This window comes from Heteronotia binoei, chromosome 11, assembly GCF_032191835.1.
Source record: "Heteronotia binoei isolate CCM8104 ecotype False Entrance Well chromosome 11, APGP_CSIRO_Hbin_v1, whole genome shotgun sequence".
NCBI lineage: Eukaryota > Metazoa > Chordata > Lepidosauria > Squamata > Gekkonidae > Heteronotia > Heteronotia binoei.
This window is the reverse complement of record NC_083233.1, coordinates 36680023-36705736: the sequence shown is the minus strand read 5'-3', so window position 1 is coordinate 36705736 and position 25714 is coordinate 36680023. Positions and strand designations below refer to the sequence as shown.

The 25714-nt window shown below is 44.5% G+C and overlaps 2 protein-coding genes across 2 annotated transcripts in view; one reads left to right on the top strand and one right to left on the bottom strand.

The window, feature by feature from the left end:
• Positions 1 to 25714, top strand: part of PASD1 (PAS domain containing repressor 1) — a 94134-nt gene that overhangs the window by 67471 nt on the left and 949 nt on the right. Inside the window, exons 12-20 of the mRNA XM_060249404.1 lie at positions 124 to 271; positions 6904 to 6985; positions 15251 to 15374; positions 16814 to 16917; positions 18690 to 18776; positions 20442 to 20600; positions 23030 to 23251; positions 23349 to 23560; positions 25408 to 25615. Of these exons, the coding sequence (XP_060105387.1) occupies positions 124 to 271; positions 6904 to 6985; positions 15251 to 15374; positions 16814 to 16917; positions 18690 to 18776; positions 20442 to 20600; positions 23030 to 23251; positions 23349 to 23560; positions 25408 to 25615 (1346 nt within the window). The remainder of the gene's footprint in view (positions 1 to 123; positions 272 to 6903; positions 6986 to 15250; positions 15375 to 16813; positions 16918 to 18689; positions 18777 to 20441; positions 20601 to 23029; positions 23252 to 23348; positions 23561 to 25407; positions 25616 to 25714) is intronic.
• The window catches only part of RADX (RPA1 related single stranded DNA binding protein, X-linked), a 213207-nt gene continuing 193365 nt past the window's right edge, over positions 5873 to 25714 (bottom strand). Inside the window, exon 16 of the mRNA XM_060249402.1 lies at positions 5873 to 5883. The gene's annotated coding sequence lies outside the window, so the exon portion shown is untranslated. The remainder of the gene's footprint in view (positions 5884 to 25714) is intronic.

The window sequence follows — 25714 nt, the reverse complement described above, 5'->3', positions numbered from 1 at the left end:
GTGGAGGCTGCTTCTCTGTTTTTGTGCACACATGAAGGGGGTGGGGGAGAGCAGTAACATTTCCTCAAAGATTATGAATGCTGTAATATGTTGGTGTTAATAAAACTATTGTTTTCTATACAGTGATGCAGTTTGGAAAAGGAAAGTCTTGTTACTATAGATTCTTAACCAAGGGCCAGCAATGGATATGGCTACAAACACACTATTACATTACTTACCATCAATGGAACTCCAAGCCTGAGTTTATTGTCTGTACCCACACAGTAGTTAGGTAAGAAAATGTCCTGAACTTCAACTGCTATTAATCTGTGCCTTCAACCATAACATTGTCTGTTCAGATATTTGGCTGTGTATGGGCTCGCTAAGGCACTCAATTATATAAAATGATTATGGTTGAGAATTGGGGGCAGAGAATGTCACTGTGTTTTCATTACTCATTTCTTTGGCAGTCAAACCAGAAGCCTAGAAGCACCGCTGGCTGTTAGAGTTACTATGTGCTGTTTCTTTCCCCCTTCCTAGTGATATTATGGATAGATGAAAAACTAAAACCAGACAGCAACACATTTGAACCATTTTTTATTTTAAAAAACCTCAAAGCTTCAGGTGCTTTTTAGCTGCTGTTGCTGTGTTATCTGTTAGAAGCATAATATTTAATTTACACACACACATCCCATTTTGAACAGCAGTCCTTTCGTTCAGTGGTAAATGCACACAGAACACCCCTGATTCAATTTCAGACATGTCCAGTTAAATGATCTCATGTTAGGAAAGCCCTTATTCTGCCTAGGGTTGCCAGTTGCCTGAAGAAAAAAAATCCTATCCCTTTAATAGAGGTTTAAGTGAATGTTATTTACCTCCATGTCATGAAAAGGCTCAGCTTTTCCACACATCAGACTTCTGTTAAAAGAAAATAACCTTTTTCTCCAGATTTGTTGCCAACCTAACTTCTACTACAGAACCTGGAGAACCAATGCCAGGCATAGCACTGAGCTAAAGGCCCTCTCAGACAGCCTAAGTATTTAGTTAAAATAACTGGCTATTTTTTTCCTGTCATTTTAGGCAGACCTGTTTTAGTAACTGGCTGATCATGGAATTTATTTACCTGTTCATACAATCCTGGTTGTCTCCTGTTAGTGAAGCATGCCTGAGGCATTGTTGACATAAACTGCTATGTGTAAAATGCACCATAGTGCTTCCTGCAGTGTCAAGTTTTTCACCCTGTGGGCGATCTTCCTCTGTTTTTTTTTTTTTTTTTAAACGTTCTATTCAGAGTGCTATGGCTCTGAAACAAGACCACGAAGGCCAGGCATCCCAGTGGTGGTGCTATTGTGTTGATTTGTGGTTTGGTTTCAGTGCCAGAACGCTCTCAATACAATGTCCCCCCCCCCAAAAAAAAAGAAAGAAAAAGAAAGAAAGAAAGAAAAAAGAAGGAACCTCTGAGGAAGATTGCATGCATGAGGGAAAAGGGCGGGAAAAGAAAATGATACAATTTAAAATGACACAGCGCTTCAGATTATTATTATTATTATTATTATTATTGTTGTTGTTATTGTTATTATTATTATTTTAAATTTCTATCCCGCCCTCTCCGCAAGCGGACTCTGGGCGGCTAACAACATACATTTTTACAATTTAACCATTAAAACTACAATTTAAAATTATTTAAAACACTTAAACATTTAAAACATTCCATTGCATTTTTGGTGCTGTATCACTATAATATAATTTAACGTAGATATAAATGTAAATGGTGATCATGGTACTCTGTAATGGTGTAAATTGGCAGCTCTCTCCCAATTTAGGTTAGGTCTCAAAGGCCTGTCGAAACAGTTCGGTCTTACACGCCCTGCGGAAAGTAGAAAGATCCCGCAGGGCCCTTATGGCCTCTGGGAGAGTATTCCACAATTCTGGCGCTGCCACCGAGAAGGCCCTAGCTCGCGTCTGCCGCAACCTAGCCTCCCTTGGTCCAGGGACGGACAACAGATTTTTTGTCCCTGAACGCAGTGCTCTCCGGGGAACGTATGGGGAAAGGCGGTCCCGCAGATAGACAGGCCCCTGCCCATAGAGGGCTTTAAAGGTTAATACCAACACCTTGAAACGGACTCGGAACACAATAGGTAGCCAGTGCAGCTCTCTCAGCACTGGCCGAATGTGCTCCCACCGGGGGAGCCCCATTAGCAGCCGCGCTGCAGCGTTCTGCACTAGCTGTAGTTTCCGGGTCAGCGCCAAGGGTAGCCCCATGTAGAGAGCATTACAGTGATCTATTCTTGAGGTGACCGTAGCATGGATCACCAGTGCTAAGTCGTTGTGCTCCAGGAAGGGGGCCAACTGCCGTACCCGCTGGAGATGAAAAAAGGTGGATCTAGTAGTGGCTGCTACCTGGGCCTCCATTGTAAGAGAGGACTCCAGGAGCACACCCAAGCTCTTGACCTTGGGGGCCGGGATTAGTGACACCCCATCAAGAGCCGGCAGAGGGATCTCCCCCCGTGGACCACCCCAGCTCAGATAGAGAGCCTCCGTCTTCATCGGATTCAACTTCAACCGACTCAGCCTGAGCCAAGATGCTATGGCTTGAAGAGCCAGGTCTAGATTTTCCGGGGTACAGTCGGACTGACCACCCATCAATAGATAGAGCTGGGTGTCATCTGCATATTGGTGACATCCCAGCCCATACCTCCTGTCAATCTGGGCAAAGGGGCGCATATAGATGTTAAATAACATCGGGGACAGAACCGCACCCTGTGGCACACCACATATAAATAGATGCCTTTGGGATGATTCTTCCCCTATCACCACCCTTTGTCCCCGATCTTGAAGGAAAGATCCACTGTAAGGCAGACCCCTGAATCCCCACGTTGGCAAGGTGGCTAGTCAGTAGCTGATGGTCAACCGTCTCAAATGTGGCCAACAGATCTAATAATAACAGCACCGCCGAGCCACCCCGATCCAGATGTCGCATGAGGTCATCTATGAGGGCGACCAGAACCGTCTCCGTCCCGTGACCTGGTCGAAAGCCAGACTGGAATGGATCCAGTGCGGAAGTGTCATCTAGGAATCCTTGTAGCTGAGTTGCCACCGCCCGCTCTATAACCTTACCCAGGAAGTGAAGGTTTGATACTGGCCGATAGTTTGCCAATAAAGCCAGATCTGCAGATGGTTTTTTCAAGAGGGGACGGACCACCGCCTCTTTAAGAGGTGTGGGAAAGATCCCTTCTACCAGGGATCTGTTGACAATACCCTGTAGTGGCTCATGTAACGACACCTGGCTAGCTTTTATAAGCCAGGACGGGCACGGATCCAACCCACAGGTCATAGGGCGCACAGCGAAAAGGATCCTATCGACTTCCTCCAGGCTGAGTGAATTGAAGGAGTCCAGAATTGGACCAGAAGACGCACTCGGTGCCTCAAGTTCTTTCACTGTTTCAATTATGGCGGGGAGGTTGCGTCGGAGCGACGAGATCTTATCTGTGAAAAAACTCGCAAAAGCCTCACAGCCAATACCCAATTCTCTAACGTTTGGTTTACCTTGCGGTAAAACTGTTAATGATCGAATTATACTAAACAATTGTGCTGGGCGCGAGGTCGCAGATGCAATCCGGGACGCAAAGTAAACCTTCTTTGTGGCCCGGACTGCCATCTCATAGGTCCACATAAATGACCTATAAGATGTTCTTGGAGCTTTGTCGCGAGTATGTCGCCAGTGTCTCTCTAGTTGTCTCAATTGCCGTTTCATTGATCACAGCTCCGGGGTATACCACGGAGCGGATCGTGAACGGGGATGGAGAGGATGTCGAGAAGCGATCTCGTCAATGGCTGTGGAAAGCTGGCTATTCCAGATCTCCACTAGCTCATCTAACGAGTCACTAGAGGGCCAGGGATCCCGCAAAGACATTTGAAGCCACAAGGGGTCCATCTGCCTTTGTGGGCGAGCTAAAACTTGCTCACCGCCTAAACGGGGTAAAGGTGGTGTATCCACACGGGCCCTCAGGGCATAATGGTCAGACCATGGCACTGCCTCGGCAGAAATCTGATCCAATACAACTCCCGCCGCAAAGATCAGGTCTAATGTGTGTCCAGCCCGATGCATGGGCGCTCTTATATATTGGGAGAGTCCCAGTGCTGCCATGAAAGACATTAGGTCCGTCGCCCGAGTGGAAGCCACGTCCTCGGCATGGACATTGAAGTCACCCAGGACTATAAGCCGAGGGTACTCCAATGCCCAGCCTGATACAGTCTCCATCAGGGACGGTAAGGCACTGGCTGGTGCATTAGGCGGCCAGTACACCAGCCAGATTACCAACCTCTCCCCAGCATCCCACATCAAGCCAGCACACTCCATGCCCACGATCTTTGGCGGCGGGAGTGCCCTAAAGGAGCAATCCTCCCGTATGAAAAACGCCACCCCTCCCCCCTGCCCGCTAGTCCGAGCCTGGTGAAGGACGGAGAACCCAGGCAGGGCTACTTGGGAGAGAGCAACCATCTCCCCATCCTGTACCCAGGTCTCCGTCACGCAAGCCAGGTCCATGTCCTCCTGCCTGATTAAAAAATCCTGCAGGACTGAGGTCTTATTATTTATGGACCTGGCATTGCACAATACCAGGGACGGAGGCGAGTGCTTCCACTTGGCCCCCATACCCGCTATCGTTGGGATGGGACACAGGCTGGAAGGGGAGCGAGCCCTCTTGTGTCTCAATCTCCTTCCGTTCCAATTTTGCCTGCTCCCACCGCTATACTTTCCCCTCCCCAGGAGCACTGGAATCCCCTGGCCAGTCATCTCTTACTGATGGTCTTCACAGAGTCTCAGATCACCAGCAGCGCACACAGCAAGTATCCTGCTTTTCTACCCACTACCTAGTGCTCTATCCACTAATAATTCTTATGACCTGATTGAAAAACTTGTTCCTACTGCTAGTAATTATAATTTTTTTTTCTTTTTCCCGTCCTAGCCAATTTGTTCAAAAAAACCCCTCCCCACACTACCTTTCTATCCAACCAATTGGCAAAAATTTATACTTTAGTTCAATTTAGCAGATAAAAATCAATTTAGGTCCAAATACACTCAATTTTTTAAAACCTCAGGATGAGCAATAACATATGGGTAGGTTCACCAGTATGAAGATAGTCTAAAACACTCCGATGTATCACAGCCGATGATTCATTAACTGGAGGACAGATTTTAAAATGCTAGTGTTCTTTAAAAAACAAACAAACAAACGCTGGTAGGTCTTGGAGCGTCTTGAAATGTCTTTAAGATCTTTAAAGTGCTGGTGTAAGGTGCAAAAAAGGCAGGGGAGCAAAAGATATGTCTCATTACCAGAAGGAAGGCTGCTGTGTGAACTGTACCAGTTTACTGAATGACAGTCCAATAATAAATACCATCCAGATTAGAAAGGTGATTTGAAAAGGCTCACTCAGACCAAAGGCCTTACTTAGTGTAAGACAATTTCATTGGTTTCTTAGATGCTCATTAGGGATTTCTCAGTGCAAAAAAACAGTAAAAGCCAATAAAGGTCCTGAAAAGCACCTTGTCTCTCACTAGTGATTTTCCCTTGCAATGTGTAGCCACAGGATAGTGTTAGGTTTATTTTAGGTTGCACACTGTCAATACGGTAGGATGGTGAGACCTAGCCAGACCTGGAGAGTGCCCCATAGGAATTGACTGTGTTGTGTGGGATATAACTTGTAATGCTCAGACTTCCCTCTAATTTAGCACTAGAAAATGTGCTTTTAGACTTCTCTGGCTGAGCACCAGTCTTGCATGCAGAAGGCCTGAAGTTCAATCCCTGCCATTGTCAGTTAAAAAAGGGAATGCATCTCCAGTCTTTCATACATGCAGCTGCCTTACACTGAATCAGATCCGTGGTCCATCGAGGTCAATATTAACTACTCAGAATGACAGCAGATCTTTGGGCCTCAGAGGTCTTTCATATCACCTACCACCTGGTCCTTTTCACTGGAAATGCCAGGGATTCAACCTGTGACCTTCTGCATGCAGAGCAGATGCTCTGCCACTGAGCCACAGCACTTCACCTGTCACATCTTAGGAAGCAGGAGCTGGAAAACAATCTTCCTCTACCCATGACCCTGGAGAATCATTGCCAATCAAAGTAGACAACCCTGAGCCAGATAAGACCCATGGGTATGATTCAGGCATTTTATTTAAAATATTTCTAGCCTCCCTCTCTGAAATCTTACCCTAATTGGATGACAAGGATCAAGCAATAAACAATATGGTTGATTTAAAATTATTAAAAACAGTTCCGAAAATTCTAGAGTGTATAATTCTCAGAAGTAAAAAATAATAACCAGTAGAATCAAGAGCATAGAAAAATTATTTCTGAACAGTGGGCAGGCCATAGAGAGTGGTATTAAACTATGAAAAGGGTGGAAAATTAGCTAAAGACTTAATGAAGACAGTTTAAAAAAACCTGGCTCCTAAAAAGTCAGTCAAGTTAGTGCCAGGTGAGCTTCAAGGAAGGAAGGCATTCTACACCCTGGTAGGCAGCTTCATGCATCCATTATGTTGAATGACAGACATGCAGAAGTCAATGTGGAAAGGGTTCCCTGAAGGCTGAAAGTTTGAAAACCATTTCTGCAGAGCAAGAGCAGCAGGCATTGCTTGTGGAGTCAATCTTGTCACACACAGTAGCCAGAAGGCATCTGCCATGATTGTACCACATTCTGTAGTTCTAATTAGAATAAATGTGCTTTCTGGAGAAATAATGGTATTTTTCCCAGAACAAAAGATACCATTTTTATTGCTGGCAAAAGGTATTGTTTCTACAACAGTTTTGAAGGACTATAAACTATGCGCTGTGAACAAAAAATGGGCAGTTGTTGCATTGTAAACTACTTCATGTGACCTGTTTTTTTTAAAACCTTTTACAATGTTTCTGAATTCAGTTATGCTGAGGTTCGAGCTGAAAGAAGACGAGACCTTGGCCTTGAGGAGTCGTCCATTGAACTGGCGTCTTCATCTTTGAAGGTATTGGGGTTTGGAATAAGCAAATAAAATTTGTGTGGGAATGTCTTATGTGCATGTGCACTAATCAAAGTATTTGCAGCTGTGACAAAAATTTGGAGGGGGGAATGAAAGGATGAAGGGGTCCTTTTTAAAACTTCTTTGTATTCATTTAAGCTGGCAGTGATTTTAATTTCAAGGACTTCTTTTCAAATGGAGATTATGTTTTTTGTTTGTTATAAAGCTGGCCTTCAGAAGTCTCACATAATGATGTGAAACAGTTAGTGGCACCTGTGTTCATGCGCCAGATCTCTTCTGGTCCTTGGTGAAGGAGAAGAAACATATCCCATTTTAATTTTGCAAGACAGGACTGTGCTCTTGTCTTGTACACATTTTAAGGTGCATGAGAATTAAATTCTCTGCAAGTAGGTATCTTGAGCTATTTGAGAAAGAAGTTGCAAATTAGCATAGGATGTGTTCCCAAAATCAAAATTTGCATGCCTTCTTTCTAGAAGAGATGAGTGTTGCGCCATATTTTGATATCACTTTTTAATGTATCTTTTGTTTGAGCACCCCCGTGGGAATCCTTCTTTACAGCTTTGGCAACTGCATCAAGTGGTGACTCACTTATCTAGAGAAACCATCACTGATCAAACTTTGTAGAAAGAACATGTCTATAGATGAACCTCATCTCAAACATAATCCCCACTCCAGCCAGTCCTCACACTTCAGTGCCAGCCCCCAAGTGTGAACTGGCCCTGCCCTTGTTTGAGTGTTCCATGGTCTTTCAAGAAGAAAAAGAATGGCTGCACCAATTGGAGCAAAGAAGCAAAGAAATACAATGGTGCATTGGGAAAACAAGTTTATTCTAATACAATAATAACCCCTATGGGTTCTTCATTAGCTTCTTGAGAGGGGTCTATAAAATATAAAAGCAACAATGCTTCGAAGCTGGTTCTGTGGGATCATTGCTGCTTTCATATTTTACAGATCTCTATGAGGAAACGAATGGAAAACATATAGGGGTTATTATTATATTGAAATAATATTGTTTACACAGAGAACCATTGGGTTTTTTGTCTTTTTGCTCCATGGACTGTCATCATGTTCTGAAAATTCCAAAAAGATCTTCTTTACCACCTTATCATGCCAGATTTTATGGTAATAGCAAAACAACAAAAGCACTGTGTAAATATGACTGCCAAATTCAAATGTACAAAACAATGGGGTATTAATGAGTGCTCCAAAATGTATTCTCAAAATGTCACATTTTCAACAACTCTCTGTATGCCTCTGCAAGTTTATAGAGATACAAAAAGTTCAATGTTGCACTTTGGTCTGACAGTGGTCTAGTTCTCCAAGCCGTTTCCAAATGTGTTTTTCAAGAACCGCATGTTGGTACTGTTTTAATCCGGAGTCGTTGATATATTCTGATATATGCTGATATCAACCAAAGGGATGATCAGTTACAGTTGCTGTTTGCAATTCTGGAACCTCTCCCCGCATTGACATGCAGATAAATTTGCGTGCCAATGTGGGGAGAGGTTCCAGAATTGTATACAGCAACTATAAGTGATCATCCCGTTGGTTGATGTCAGCATAAATGCCAACTGTACTGTGGCAGAATATATCAACGACTCCAGAGGAGATTAAAAGAGTACTAACATACGGTACTTGAAAAAGACATTTTGAAACGGCCTGGAGAACTAGCCCACCGTCGGACCTAAGTTCTGCATTGAATTTTTTTATAAACTTATCTTTATAAATTTACAGAGGCTTACAGAGATTTGTTGAGACTATTATCTCTTTGTTGAAAATCCATGACATTTTGAGAATACATCTTTGTAACACTATTATCTCATTTTATTTTGTACATTTGGGATTTGGCAGTCATATTTACATGGTGTTTTGTTGTTTTGCTTCTGGCTTGTATTTTTAGCACAGTGTCTCTTTAATTTATTCTCACAGATTTTATGGTAATGACAAATGATACACTCTTAGTACTGCTTTAAGCATTTTCTTCATTCCCTTTAATACTATCCACAGGGTCTAGGAACAGCCTTACACTCTCTGAGCAATTGTCCTTCTATAACAGAATATCTCCCAAGTACTCATGGTGGGGAGTCATTTCAAGGCTTAGACTTCAGGCATTCTGTATGCCAAGCCACTTTTCCATACCTGAATCCTGAATGGTGCATAGTATTACTTCATGCCTCTACACCAGGGGTGGCCAAACTGTGGCTCAGGAGCCACATGTGGCTCTTCACACATATTGTATGGCTCTTGAAGTCCCCATCAGCCAGTTTGAAGAAGGCATTTCTTTCTTCAAATCATTTCATCAAGCCAAGCTGGCAGCTTTAGTTGCTTTCCTTCCCCGTCCCTCCCTCCCTCCCTCCCTCCCTCCCTCCCTCCCTCCCTCCCTCCCTCCCTCCCTTCCTTCCTTCCTTCCTTCCTTCCTTCCTTCCTTCCTTCCTTCCTTCCTTCCTTCCTTCCTTCCTTAATCTGTTGTTTATTCTATGCGGCTCTACCCCTGCTCTACACGGTCCTAAACACTGAGGCCGTTTTCGCACTAGCGTTTACTCCGGCGTAGCACCCCATTTACCTCCGGATCTTTTCCTGGTTTTCGCACCTGTTGCTCCGGCGCTGCGTCTTGCTCCAGTGCTGCAGGGGTTTCACGCCGGAGTATCTAGATCCACCTCCTTCCGGAGTTTTTGAAAACCTCCGGATCCACTCCTCGGAGTTTGCTGTGGGAAATCCATCCACGCCGGATCGACTGCTTTGTGGGCGTCACCCTCTCCCTTTCCGTCCTCCCACCCCATCCACCCCCTTGGCCAATCATCAGCCGTTCGCGGCGCTTCCCAAAAGTGCCCGCACGGCCATTTTTTTTTAAAAACTTCATCTTTCTTGCGTAATAGCGATATTTCGAAATTAACAAATAGAAAAAAAAAACCCTCCTGAAGCGGCGGGTATGTGAGGTTGCTTTTCCGCTGTTGCGTTATTTCGCAACTTCGAAATTGCATTATACATTGTTGGGGGGGGGGGAAATCTAGTGCCGGCGTGGGCCAAAGCGTTCATGTGTGTGTGTTTTAAAAAGGCAATGCCTCCCTCAGCTGTGCCACCAGCATTTCTGGACCTGCACAAAATCGCCATGTATAAAATGGGAAGTTGGAGTCCTGCATTCTCCTCCCTGGCTACATTCCGCTCGGTTAGAAAACAGACGCGAGCTCGCTCTTCACACGCGCCACAGAAGGGGAAGGAGAGAATGGGGCGGCGGGGGGAGCTCTGGCAGCAGGAGTCAGTCAGGTCCCCGTTGCAGCTGCAAGCGCCAGCCGGGGAGGGGGAAGAGCGCGGAGGAAATGCCAGCTTCGCCACCCGAGAGGGATCGAGGCTGGGAAGGGAAGAAGCTGCCACACACACACACACACAAAAAAAACCCCCTCGATTTCTCTCTCTTCGTTATTGCGATATTTCGCAACTCCAGAAAATAGACGCGAGGTCGCTCTTCACACGCGCCACAGAAGGGGAAGGAGAGAATGGGGCGGGGGGGGAGCTCTGGCAGCAGGAGTCAGTCAGGTCCCCGTTGCGACTGCAAGCACCAGCCGGGGAGGGGGAAGAGCGCGGAGGAAATCCCAGCTTCACCACCCGGGAGGGAGCGAGGCTGGGAAAGGAAGAAGCTGCCACATACACACACACACACACGCAACTCTGGAATTTGTGTTGGGGGGGGAATCTAGTGCTGGGATTCTCCACTGTGAATGCTTCTGTTAATACATAAAGGGCTGTGGAGGATACTACAGCTGCAGCCACTCCATAAGCAGAAGCGGCACACGTGATGCGGTTTACATTGTTACGTTGTTACGCAATTAGACTTGCGCTTAAAAAAAAAATTATTGACAGGGCATCGAACTCAAGTCGATGCTAGTGCAAAAACAATTTGAGCCGGGGCTTCATGGAAAGCGACTCCACTAAAGAGGCAATGTGCGAAAACGAGGAAAATGATCCGGACATAATTGCGCCGAGGAATAAGGGGAGCAACCGCTAAGTGCGAAAACGACCTGAGAAATTCCAGGCTCTGCAGTACAGTGTTTGGCTTCCTTTTGGAATATTTGCATCTTTTGTTTACAAAGGTACAAGCAAAACATGAAATGAAGAGAAAGCAGAGTCTACATTACATTCCCAGGGAACAACTTTTACATTCCTTCAAGAACTGACTGACGCCAACCAAGGACTCCCAGCTTTTGAATGGATATGGTGCTGGGAGTTCTATGAATGGAGCCTCCAGCATTTCTTTTTTGTAGAAACTGTATTTGTTCCAGATGAGGGCTGCTGCATGGGAGTATGGGATTTTAAGCCTAACGATGGCCTCATGTGAGGAGTGGCGTTAAGGGTTTTTCCTATATTAAAAAGGCCTCAGAGAGCTGCTGTTCTCCAACAACCCACATGGCAAAGAGGGCAAACCACAGTGGTGCCTTAAATGGCCCAAATGGCTGCCCCCTTCAGCCCCTGGAATAGGTCCGGCATCAAGCCAGGGCGGGACTGAGCTTTCTGTGTTTGCCATGGTCCAGCCTCCTTCCCACCCCAGCGGCAAGAGCTGCCATGGCTGTCATTGCCCCCTTCGCTGTCTCCCAACACAGGGCCACAAACAGGACTTGGGGTAAATCTGGGCCCCAGTTTCTCTCTCCCCCACCCCCATCCATTCAGAACTTCAAAGAAGTTATTTCTTCCATCTGACCTGCTAGCACTCTAACTGCTGTATGTAAATTTCGACAATATTCATTTAAAAGCTATTGACATTCTTGGTCCCAACCACATATTCACAGTAACAAAATCAGCCAATTCATAGCATTGTACACTGCCTGTGTGTGCAAAGAAATGACCAGGGGCCAGTGAAAGAGCTGGCAGCATTTCAAACCACGACATCAGCAGTGCTTTTCTGCTGACTCACCAGTTTTGGCTAGACAAAAATTGGAATCCAAGAAATGATTTATTGGTTTGGCTTGTTTGTTTTCCTATAGATCACTGGTGTGTTTGAAAAGCTGGGCACAGTGCTATCCAGAGGGCGGGAAGGACTGTGACCATAATGATGACACTTTTCCATTGTCTTTTTAAATAATCAATTGGACATCATCATGCTTGCCCAATTAATAGGGTCAACTCAGTTAACATTTTAAAAATAAACCTTGGCCAGTGTTTTAGTAACAAGATGCTAGGGAAACATCAAAAAGAGCTTTCTGTAGCCTCTTTGAACTGGGTATCTTAATCTTCGGGCCTTTTCCTAGCATTTAAAAACCATTACACGGAGCCTGGCTGTTGGGAGCATGCACAATACTTGTAGAATTGCTTATATAATTAGTTATTAATATTTATTTATGACCTCAGATGTGAATTCCAGTAATAATCCTCCTCCCCCAGCCCCATTCACATGGAACTGAGCTGTGTGAAAAGAACCATCACATGATGGAGTCGAGTACCAGTAAGTTGAGAGCCAGCATGGCAGAGTGGTTAAAGTGTTAGATTAGGAGCTGGGACAACTAGGTTCCAACTTCCACTCTGCCATGGAAGTTTACTAGATGAGATTGGGCACATCACAATCTCTTAGACTAATCTCCCTTACAAGGTGGTTGTTGTGAGGATAAATCTGCATTCTGCGTAATCCACCTTGAATCCTGTTGTGGTCTTCGTTCCCTGCTTGACCTCCTAGGTTCAATCTGGGGAACGGGAGTGGCTGCTGTAGCTGCAGGGGCCACTGGTTCCTCGTTGTGGGGTAAAGGCAGAAGAGCTCTGTCCGATGCCTGCAGCTGCTCCGGAGGCTCCCTTTGCACCCCCACTGGGGAGGGGTCGCCGGATGTAAGGACAAAAATGCACTCCGCCTATGAAGATCTGTGGCGGGAAGTTTAACTGGCCAGCATTGGACCTGGCCAGGTAAGGGGGTTGTTCCGGGGGATGGATATAATCGGGGACCCAGCCCCGCCATGTTCTCTTTGTGAGGTACTCGTCAATAAAGCATGTTGTCTTCTAAATGTCTTGGAACTCAGTACATTACAAATCCCTAAGAGAAATGTGCACTATAAATAATGTAAATAAAATGGATAAAAATAAACTGCTGAAATCACCCTGTTAATGTGGCTCTGAAATGTTATTGTATGTCACATTGTATGTCAATGTGTGGTTGACTCTCTTGTCAATCTTGGCCAATCTATGATTGTAACAGAAAAAGATTAATTGGTAAGTGGAGGAGGAGAAAATGCCATAATGAGCCACTTTGGGACCCACAAGGTAGAAAAGCGGGATATGGTTTTTCAAAAAGCTTTTTGAAAGGAAGGATGTTTACAGCTTGATGTACCTAAGCGAGAGGGTTGTTTGGCAGATATTGCTGGCGACTCAGTTCCACATTTCTAGCTTACAAACACCATAGATAGGCTTTTCAAGTCATCTCAAGTACAATGCTTTTTATCAGGTTTGCATATTCAGTGAGCAAACTGCCCTTAAGGGTATTCTAGTCCAGATATAAGACTCATAAGGATGTATCTTTTGGGGCAGGTCACTTTTATATCAGCAGTGCTCTGATTAATGAGTGAGCCCACAGAATTTGTACTGTAGACTGGCTCAGTCACGGGGTTATTGTGCTTAACTAGGGGTGTTTTTTTTGGAAGGGGGTATACAATAATCCATCCCCATAACAGCAATTTCAGATGTTCAGATCCCATATATTGTTTGTATCTCTTGACTGACTGACAGAAACTTTTTTTAGGCATTTGTTCATAAGAATCCAGATAACAAGTAGGAGGCAATACAATTATATTATAAAAGGAAATGCCATTTCTCTGCACAGACACCAGAATACTGGATGGGTTACACCACTGCCTAGTAGATGAGTCATGTTCAAGATACCACCTCAAGTAGATGTGACATTGACTTGTCCACAAGTAGGGTATCTTTTCAGTGGTTGTGCCAACCCTACAAGATACTTCTTCCCTTCCACAGTCCATGATATTGATCCAGTTCCATCACTGATAACATTTTGTTAGACAGTGAAGGCTGTTCTTTTCCATCAGATGTTTGGCTGAATTATTTGTAATAGATCAAATGGCTCACTCCTACTTAAGAAAGGAAAGGTCCCCTGTGCAAGCACCAGTCGTTTCCGACTCTGGGGTGACGCTGCTTTCACAACATTTTCACAGCAGACCTTTTTACGGGGTGGTTTGCCATTGCCTTCCCCAGTCATCTACACTTCCCCCCCAGCAAGCTGGGTACTCATTTTACTGACCTCAGAAAAATGGAAGGCTGAGTCAACCTTGGGCTGACTACCTGAACCAACTTTCACTGGGATTGAGCTCAGGTCATGAGCAGAGGTCTCCGACTGCAGTACTGCAGCTTTACCACTCTGTGCCATGGGGCTCCTAACTCCTACTTAAGTATAATGTTATTGTTGGATTATGTACATTTTTAATGTTTCTTGGACTTCTGATGTTTTTAGCAAGATGTTCTGGGATTATTTATATTTGGGTTATGAGCAGCTTTGGAAAGTTTATTACATGACAATGTATTAACTCAGTAAAACAATAATGTAAATGGGTGGAATAAGGGAAAGGACAGGCATGGTTAAATTCTTTCAAAAAATTGAATTTAAAGGGCATCCATTTTCTGGATTGTGCCCATTATACTTGTGATTATACACAGATGAAGCAGCGTCTGTCTGATGGAACTGTGCCTGTAAACGAAAAAACAACTTCCACCATTCCCTTTATGAGAGCTGACAGGAGAAACTTCTATAAACTTAATTTGGAATAATTGTCCAGTGGCACCTTTAAGACCAACGAAGTTTTTTTTCAAGGTATGAGCTTTCATGTGCATGCACACTTCTTCAGATACAAACTTTGTATCTGAAGAAGTGTGCGTGCACATGAAAGCTCATGTCTTGAATAAAACTTGGTTGGTCTTAAAGGTGCCACTGGACTTTGTTCTATTGCTTCAGAGCAACATGGCTACCCACCTGGATTTAATTTGAAGCAGTCGCGTTTAAAATTTGCAGAAGTCAAAATAAAATAAATAAAAGGAGTCTTGCAGCATCTGAACAGATTTCTGGGTAGCCTTTAAGGTGCAAAACTTCTTTTTAGTTTTGTTTAAGTATTACAGCAACCTCTCTGAAAGGAATGAATGAGTCTTGTATCGTGATCCTATATTGTCACCTGCCTTCTGGATCTGAAGAATGTCATTGGGAAAGCAAGGAATGCTGATATTTTTCCTTCTGCTGCTTCACATTCATTCTTGGCTTTAACTCTTTTTCAGAGTCAAGAAAGTTTCATTGATATCCGGCCATGTGTAGCCAGCCAAGAACCCAGTCGGGAGAGAGTGTCCGTATCATCTCATAGTTCCCGCCCATCCTCGCACACAGCACTCTCTGACTCTGCATGTAGGTGTCACTTTGAACTGCTGACTACCGCGGCACCAAGGGGGAATTTTAAACCGGTTGATGGATATTCAGAATTGCATCAGTGTGACCCCAGGACCCTCATTTTACCCATCTTGCCTGCTAGATTCATTGCCTGTGGGAGGGAGGGACTGTAGCTCAAGGTCAAGCACCTGCTTTACATGTGGGTGGTTTAAGGTTCAGCCTCTGGCATCTTTTATTTAAAGGATCTTGGATAGTAGATGATGGGAAAGACATTTCTTGTCCTGAGACCCAGGAGAGCCATTGCCAGTGAGAGTAGATGATGCCAGGAAAAATGATCTGATTGGAATAAGGAACTTCAAGTAGTCACTGGATGCTCTCACTGGATGAGAGCCAGTTTGGTGTAGTGGTTAAGTGTGTGGATTCTTATCTGGGAGAACTGGGTTTGATTCCCTACTCCTCCACTTGCAGCTGCTGGAATGGTCTTGGGTCAGCCATAGCTCTCACAAGAGTTCTTGAAAGGGCAGTGTCTGGGAGAGCTCTCTCAGCCCCACTTACCTCACAGGGTGTCTGTTGTGGGGGAAGAAGATAAAGGAGATTGTAAGTTGCTCTGAGACTGATCAGAGAGAAGGGTGGGGTATAAATCTATCATCATCTCTTCTATGCAACTGCTGGTGATCTTTAGCTGCCACGATTGATTCTCTTGCTATGTATCACCTGCCTGGATTTTTAAAAAGGGGACATTAGGCCCAGGGGTGGAATTCTAGCAGGAGCACCTTTACATATTAGGCCACAAAATACATATTAAGTCACCAAACAGTCTGACACAATGAACTGAGACTAAGGAACAGTCTCAGCAGATATGGTTTCATATGGTCTGGAAGGAACGGCTATATTTCAAGAAGATGATATTGGATTTATATCCCGCCCTATACTCTGAATCTCAGAGTGGTCACAGTCTCCTTTACCTCCCCACCCCCCACAACAGATACCCTTTGAGGTAGGTGGGGCTGAGAGAGCTCTTACAGCAGCTGTCCTTTCAAGGACAACTCCTGTGAGAGCTATGGCTGACCCAAGACCATTCCAGAAGCTGCAAGTGGAGGAGAGGGGATTCAAACATGATTCTCCCAGATAAGAATCGGCAACTTAACCACTACACTAAATTGGCTCTCAGTGTTTTCAGTGGGTAGGTCTGCAGTGGAAGAGCAAGATTCAAGCCCAGTTGCACCTTAAAGACCAACAAGGTTTTCAGGGTATAAGCTTGAAGGGTCCCTTCAAGGGGGTGTCTGATAAAGGGAGCATTGCCTCTTGAGAGCTTATCTTGATAGCCTTTTAAGGTGCTCTTGGACTCGGCTCTTGCTATATCTCAAGATCTCTTCAAGCTCAGGATTGGGTATGAACAGGAAGGCATTATTTGTGATAATGTGAGTGCCACCCTAAAGGACATGAATCTTTTGCAGCAACATCATCCATACGGCACACCGATGCCAGCACCCCTACCAGACAATCGTTACCCTTGCCAGACAAGGCACCTCTCAGGCTGGCCTCAAGCAGCAGCACACAGGTCAGTAGCTGTCATGTCTTCCCTAAGAGAGAAGGAATCTGCCTTGATAAAAGAGGGGATCTCTCTAGAATTTAAACAGGGGGTGTTATTTATATCCAGATCCAAAGTGTTGCAATACAAGTTATTTACATTCCAGCCATTATAGAGTTAACTGTTGTTTATCTAAAAGAGGAAGTGATGTATTGTAGCCTAAACCCAATTAGGCACTGTGTCTTCTAAGCCCTGGAAAAATGTAAAGACTGAATTGTGGTCAGCTGGCACCTTATGCCTAAAACTCCTTTGATCTATATGCAAACTGAATTGAACATAAGAGAAGCCATGTTGGATCAGGCCAATGGCCCATCCAGTCCAACTCTGTATCACACAGTGGCCAATACATACAGACACACACACACACACACAATTGCTCTTCTTCCTGGCACAAAGTTCTCTGGGGAGAAGAAACCAGCTAACAAAGTGTAATAAAAGGCAACCATGTAGCAGATTAGATGTTGTTAGCCATGCTAGTAAACTAAGTTTTATTTCTTTTATCCCAAGTACCTTTTCCTGATGTTTTTCAAGTAAACTTTATTTCTTCTGATAAGCTTAAGTCTCGTCTCCATTTATTGCAACCTCCACGCCTCTAATTGTAAATGCATTTCCCAACACAAAGCCTAAACCAAAATCCATGTAATATCTTTCATTAGGACCAACCAGAATGCAACAGTGTGCAAGCTTTTGAGGGTGGATGTGGCAAAATGAAAAAGAGGTGACTGGAGAAAAAGAGCTGTTTCAGGTCATGCTTTTAAGGCCTTTTCCTGATAGCATCCCAGTGATTTGATGCCTTGCAGATATATATTAGTACCTTTGGTATCAGGTTACATCCTGGTTATTGTGAGTAAGAGCAAATGTCTGTCTGATGGACTCTCTTTATCATGGTGTTTATATCCAGATGATATAATGATATAAAGATAAATAACAGCTACAGAATACTGTGAGCAGGCCTCCTCTCTCCAGGGCACTAGTGCTCTGCCTGCATAGTGCTCTGCCTTTGAACCTTGTTCTCCTTCTGCATAACAGCTTCAGCACTGCTAAGAACTGTGTTGTCTTAGACTTTAATGCAGTCTGGTGGTCAGTAGAGCAGCGAACTGGAGGAGAATCCTGTGACTTGGCCTGATAGTCAGCTGCCTCTTCAGTGCTTTGCTAGGCAGAAGGGCAGCAGATGCCTGCTTTAAAGAAAGAAATAGATGTAAATTGAGCTGTCAGCTGATATGAGGGCCAGCACTGCTTTTGTGCCTTTAGTGAGTAGTTTGATCTGCTGAAATTGGCATGTGAAGTGTTTTATGATGAGGAACAGAGCATTTATCTGCTGCTTGTTACCTGCAGATCGCACTGCACAGGGGCAGAGGCTGGTAAAGCCATTGGCAGGGCTATTTATAAGACAGGACACATGACCAAGACATTAAGTTAAATGGTCTTGAAGTGCTGGTAGGCTTGGGGAGTTTTCAGAGCTAAATAACATGTTTTTAAAAGGGCAGATGTGTGAATATATTGCCCTGGCTTGGGAAGCCAGGTTTCAGTTGTTTTCCCTGACTTGTTAGTTTTCTATATGAAGAGATTTATTTTTTGTATGAGTCACTTGAACCACCATCTGAAGAGATATATCTCAAACACAGGTACTGCATAAACTAGGCCATGGAGGCACTATTTTTGGGGAAAGTTATTACAAAGAGATATAACCCTATTCATACTTGTGCCAAATGCATTATGACCCCACTGTTTTTCTTTCACAGGGTATAATAACCCCTCAGACGCCCACTGAGCATCTCACGCAGCGTCACATGGCGCAGCCCACGGTTCCCTCACAGCAAGCGGTTATGGTACGTCCCGCCCCCCCCCCTTGGTACACAGTTATCTCTGCACGTGCCTGCGTGGCAAGTAGATAGAGAGAGTGCTAGGCGATACCCAGAGCTGCAGTCATGGCAGTGGGTGTTTTCCCACCTCCTCCACTAGCAGTAACTGATCTGAGGCAGGAGCTGGGAGACACACAGCACAATGATGTGAAGTGTGCGGCTTAAAAGTAATCACTGTTCTGAAGAGAGAGAGGAAAAATATAATGACAGCTGAATGTCTCTTGAGACAGATATCCACTTACGTCCTGAAGCCTCATGTAATTATAAGAGAAACTTGGATGTCTTGCACTAGATGCATTTATAACTTCTTTAATTAATGGGCCAGGTTTGGTGTATGAATAAATCTGCATCCTTAGATCCTCAGCTTTTCATTTGTTTTTTTTTTAAAAGCAATCCTCTAGTTCTTATGATTATGAAGGTAGGCTTTTTAAATAATGGGCAGGGAAGCTCCTCAAGTCGAATTCCTTATTTTTAAACTTAAAACCAGCTATTTTAATTCTTACTGGTTCAACAAGACAGCTAACAATGATAAAGTATTAAAATACATTGAGATAACTTCATGCATCTGTAAGGGTTGAGAGATTTTGAGAGGACTGTTCAAAATTCGTTGTGCGTAAATCCACCATGTGCCATTTAGTGCCAGATTTCATTGTTTCATATCTGTTACCAGGCATCAGTTTTGTTAGGCTGGCAATGAAAGTCTCTTTTAAGATGATGGAGCATTTGAGATCTGAGAAATTGCATTATATGATAAATGGCCCAAATCCTAGATACGGTTTATGACAGAAATCCCCAACCACTGGGCTGTGGTCTGATAGCAACCAGGCTGCACCACCCCTTTTGCCCAGCCGGGACCTGGGTAAACGAAAGAGGCAGTGCAGAGGAGGCAGTTTTGGAGCAATGCCACACACCCTCTTTTATCTGCCCACTCCTGGGCTGGCAGAAGGAGCAGTGTGGCAACATCCTTCCCCTACCCCTCGTATAAAGACCCCTGCCTGATTGGTGGGGATCTTTAAATGGGAGGGAGAAGCAGATTGGCTGCTTCTGCCCCTCACCACCTAGTAGGGAGGTGGCAGAAGCAGCCCCAGGCTCCTCCCCATTTACAGACCCTCATTGGAGAGGCAGGGACAGGGCACGGGTGGGGGACGGCCTGGGGTGGCAAGGTATTGGCTGTCCTGTGCTCCTCCTGTCTGATTTGTGCATTATAAACAGCAGTCCCTCCGTGCTCATCAGGTGGCCCTGCACTGCATAAGGAAGGCTTTAGTATTACAGTTTTTGAATTTGACTGGTGATGTGAAAATAAACCACTTTTGATAAACATAGTGTCAGAGTTGTAAGTCTGTGTCATTATTTTATTACATAAATAAAAGCTTGGAGTTTTTTAGTGAATTGTTGATTGTATATATTATCCTGGTTTTGTTGTATCTTTGTAATCTAGCTTTATTGCATTGTTGCATCAATTTTGGCTTTTTAAATTTTTGTAATCTGCAAGTCTCAGCAAGGAAGACAGGCTAGAAAATAAATAAATAAAATAAGAGGGGGGGCAGTTTTCTTTCAAATATGTAGCTTTTAGTATTCACTGTTTGCAAAAGGTGCAGCTGGGTGACTCTTCCTTCCATTCTGCATCCATAGCCTGTGTATCACTTCCCAGCTCAGATAGGGATGATGCATCAGCTGAAAGAGCAGCTGGAGGAGAGGACCCGCATCTTGCAAGCTGACATTAAGACGCAGCAAGAGGAGCTGCATGTCATCAAAGAGCAGCTTCTGTTGGTGCAAGACTCCAACCTGCAGGTATCTTGACAGGGCTTTCCATAAACAGCCTTCTTTAAATCAAAATGCTTTCCATGGCACTTAGGGACATGACAATCGAGTGCTTGGATTTGATCTCCAGATGTGCATTTTGGCCCTGCAAAAGTAGCCATGGGGGGAGGGGATTGGAATTGGGGCTGAACAAAATCAGAGTTCAGAAACTTTAAAGACCAACAACGTTTTGCTGTGTATAAGTGTTTGTGTGTCCAGACTCACTATGTCAAGATAATTGGGGCTGCAGATATCTTGACAGGACTTTCTCTGAATCAGGAGTGTGGCACCGGGAAAGGAACAATATCTGATGTTTGGCCTTTATATGCAGCCTCGCAAATAAACACAGTAATAAGCAGGAAAGGAAGGGATTAAGGAAGGGATTTTCCTATACCTCAGTTCCTCTGAGAAGGAGTCTTAGAGCTGCTTACAATCTCCTTTCCCTTCCCCTCCCCACAATAGACACCTTGTGAGGTAGGTGGAGCTGAGAGAGCTTTGACAGAAACTGCTCTTGAGAGGAACAGCTCTGTGAGAGCTTGTGACTCACTCAAGGTCACATCAGCAGGTGCATGTGGAGGAGTAGGGAATCAAACCCAATTCTCCCAGTTAAGAGTCTACACACTTAACCACTAAAATAAATGGGCTCTCCAGGTAGGTGCAGACTGCTAGGATTGTGTGACTTTTCTGAAATCAGTTTTCAACTTGATGCAGCAGTTTGCAAATGAAAGATCCTATCCAGTGGGGCATACTTAGAATAATGGTCAACCCATGTTTGTGGAGAAATGTTAGGGTTGGCAAATGCTCTAGGCTTCATGCTGTCTGAAACTAATCTCCAAAAGGATTTACTATCATTAGATTTTATGGCGTAAAGGAGTTGGTCCCAATTATGTTGAAAATAATTTTTCTTCTTATTTGCAATTACCTCTTAAGAAGGATTTCTTACATTCTAAATAGTCATATAGCATCTGTGGATCTCTACCATATTGGGGTTCCTTAAATAAGGCTCTTAATTTCTTTTTCCAAGAATAGCAGTCCTGGTCAAACCATGTGGACATATTAGGACTACCTAATTTCACCACCTCAGCTTTAGAGCAGCAAAGATTAATCAGCAAGGCAAGTTCAAATAGGGCTTCAGCAACTGTATTTGAATTTGTAATTGCCATTTCTAATTTTTTAAACCTCCCAGACTTAAAAAGAGCAGTGAAATCTCTTTCTTGAGATAAAGACCACTTTATCCTTTTCATGACCTCACAAGAAACGTTTTCATTTTGAGATGGTATAGAGTTAACTCCCCTTGGGTTCATCTTTAAGGGAAAAAACTAAGGGAAGATGGTCACTTTCAGTATGCGGTTCTATGGAAATGTTAATAAATGGGAATAGATTTGGTGAGCATAGACAATAATCTATCACACTTCAACCACGAGAGGATACAAACGTAAATTCAGTGGCAGCCGGAATTTGGGGGAGTCCATTAACTATTTGGACATCATGTTTGATACAAAATTTTAGTAGGCTTAAACCAGCTTTGTTAAGCCCATTCATTCAGTGCCTTTATGTAACTCAATTCCTGTTTCATCATGAGCACTGGAGATGCCCCCTCTCCCAGGTTGACTGAAGTAGGACTGTCCTGCTTCGCTCGATGGCTGTCCACTGAACTTGGATTATACTTTAGAGAGCAAAGGCCCTTTTCTGGCTATTAATTTCTTGGCTAGCTGAGAGACAGGAGTCTTTCATACCAACAATCTGTTGTGAGCCACCCTGAGCCACTTTTGTGGGAAGGGCGGAATATAAATCATCAAATAAATAAACAAGGCTATTTTATGCTTTGTTTCCAGACATTTTTGAAACTCAATAAGTGCACAACTTTTGTTCTAAAATAGATCAACTTCTCTTGTGTACTCTTTGCACTTAACAAAGGAAACATAAAGCTTGGATTGGAATATATCCAAGAGGTGATTGCCATCTAGTGGCTACTTTGAACACTGATCCAGCAAATTACTAGAACATGCAGAAATCCCATGTTTACAGCAGCCCTTCTGTTTATTATGAAATTTTGCTGCCATGCTTTTGGTACATGAAGAAGAAGAAGAAGAGGCGGAAGAAGAGGAAGAGGAGGATGAAAAAGATGATGATGTTGGATTTATATCCCACCCTCCACTCTGGATCTCAGAGTGGCTCACAATCTCCTTTATCTTCCTTCCCCACAAGACACCCTGTGAGGTGGGTGGGGCTGAGAGGGCTCTCACATCAGCTGTCCTTTCAAGGACAATCTCTGCCAGAGTCATGGCTGACCCAAGACCTCTTTTTCTTTTGCTTAATATTAGGCATTTTGGGATGTCCCCAAAGTCGACATGCTCACTGCTTGTAACAAAAACTGGTGTCTCTTACCTCCACATCCTTTTCCCTTTCTGTCCGGACAGATGTTGATGCAACAGCCAATGCCAATGGTCTTCAACAACGTGCAGCAACCCCAGAACCCACGGAGGCCTTTTCAGCCGCAAGCAGCAGCAACAGGGAGTAGGCACGGGACAACCTCCAAGAAGTCTCAGCAGCAAGGCCTTACGGGAGCCAAGCAGTATTGTGGCACACCCTTGCCCTCGCCACGGCAATTCCTCAGGGAACCTTGTGTTCCGTCATCCCAGGTTTGGTTTTCTTAAATGTGGTTTTGCTGCTTTTTTTTTTTAAAGCTATATAGTTCTAATCTCCGTTCTAATGAAGGCTTCTGTATTTACGTATCAGGTACAGCAACAGCAGCAGCAGCAAAAGCATGTTCTGAGAGGAAACCAAATCCAGCAGGCATGCTTGCCAATGCAGATGAGCATTTCAATGCCCCTCTACAATAATCCCATGGTGTTCTCTCAGGCGCACCCTATCACTGTGTCTGCTCCGATGCCTGCCGAAATGACCGAGAGGCAGCAGCAGCCTGACTACAGCCAAGATCGGAGTCTACGGTACAGAAAACTTACTTTTTTCTGAACTGAAATATTTATACCATGTTCTTCCTTCATTGTTCAAGGCAGTTTACAAATCCAGATCTTAAAAAGTAGAATGAACTCCAGTTAATGCCTCTCTTTCACCATCACTCTGTCTGTAGCCTAGCACTAGTGAATAGAATGGCTTTGCAATGCCTCCTAGAGACTTCTAGAGAGCACCACCTTCACCTGCTCAGTGTTCCATAGAGTGGGGAGCTGCTAGAAAGACTGCGCCTGGGCTCTGTCCTGGTGGACTAACTTAAGTGAGGGAGCAGCCAGTAGAAGGAAAGCTGAGGACTAGTTTGAGACATAGATCTGCACTTAGCCATGTTTGGTTAAGTGTGAGGATGCTTATCTGGGAGAACCAGGTTTGATTCCCCACTCCTCCAATTGCAGCTGCTGGAATGGCCTTGGGTCAGCCATAGCTCTGGCAGAGGTCCTTGAAAGGGCAGCAGGGTGTCTGTTGTGGGGAGGAAGATAAAGGAGATTGTGAGCCACTCTGAGATTCAGAGTGGAGGGCGGGATGTAAACCCAATATCATCATCATGAGAGAGGCCAGTTACTTTCAGCTCTTAAGAGTTTGTGCGAATGCACAGGAGGAGAAGAGAGCCACATACCCTGCCTGGAGGAATGGGGAAATGAAAATGTGGTAGCTTGAGATTGGGTAGGTGCAAGGAGGAATGTTATCCTTTTTCTCCAAATATCTATCTTGCACCATGGCAACTGCAAAATGTGGTTGGCTGTTGCTGTTTTGCTTTAGGGACCAGAACTGCTGCTCTGTTGGTCCACAGAAGAATTCCCCCAAGCGATAGTTGAGTAGTTTCTGTTATTAGGACCAAGCAAACCTGTCAGAAAATTTTTGAGTTCCCCAGATAAATCTTCATTGGATTGTATATTCAAACATGAAAAAGGGAAGCGGGGGAGTGTTTCCAGACATGATGGAGAGGGCTCAAGCCTGCAGTTCATGGAATCTTAAAGTGGAACACTGGTGATGGTGCAGACTTAATTGGATTAGATAACACTGAGTGTAAAACAGGCTTCAGGTTGCCCCAAAGGGCTGCTGGACAAAAGAAGCCAAAAAACGACACAGGGAGGAATACATTGCTTCTTTCACACCCCTTTGTTAGCCTGCCTACCTTGACCCTAACATTGACTTTCCCTGCTAAGAGTTTTTTGAACACATTCACCTGGAGAAGTAAACATACAGTCCAACATTGTGCTGGCTCTTTGTGTTCCCTGGTTCTCACTGCAGTGTGGTGGCTTGTCACATTTCCAACAGGATGTTGCTAGATCAGCCTGTGCAGCCCTTGATGTCCAGCACTAATGGGAACAGCCAGTCTTCACAAGGCACTGCTGGCAGACAAGCCAAGTAAGCCTTCGCAGTTATTTAAACTGTGTTCCTTGGGCTTTCCCTGCAGGAGTTTAATTGGGGTCAATCACCACACACAAGACAAGTAGGATGAACGTGTCACATTGCTTGTGACCTGCCAAGCCCAAATGCATCCTACTAGGCATGGAGCAGGTTAAGAATGTAAGAGAAGCCATGTTGGATCAGGCCAATGACCCATCCAGTCCAACAACTCTCAGCTGTAGGGTGCCGCTGTTTATCACATGACTGCCAGCTTGTCAGACCTCCTTGCTAGCTTCGGCCGTAGGATGTGATAGGAACAGCTTCTGTAGGAACAGCTTCCTTGTTCCAAGCTGCTGTGTGTTTTTAGCCCGTGTTGGTATGTTGTAACCACTTGCTAATGCAGTGTTTCTTCCACTCGTAAGGTTCTTAAAGCTTGACATGTCCCCCCCCCCCCCCCGCATTTTCTGCCTTGCAGATTCCCTCAAGAGCAGCAGGGCTTGCCTCCTGCCATCCAGATGCAGCCAATCACCTGCACCGCTGGTCGCGCCTCTGCTCCCGCCCCTGTGTTTACCCCCTCAGTGATGATTCCACACACCAACATTACTGCACAGCAGAGCCATGCCCCTGGCACCCTCCACCAGTGGCAGCCGCAGCAAGTTCAACAACATCACCTCTATCTTCAGGTAATGCAGTTTGTAATACAGGTCAGGAAGATATGAAATCAGCTAGTTTAGGTACGAAGGATGACATGGATTCCTGAGGGTGAGGTCCAGTGTTCCCTC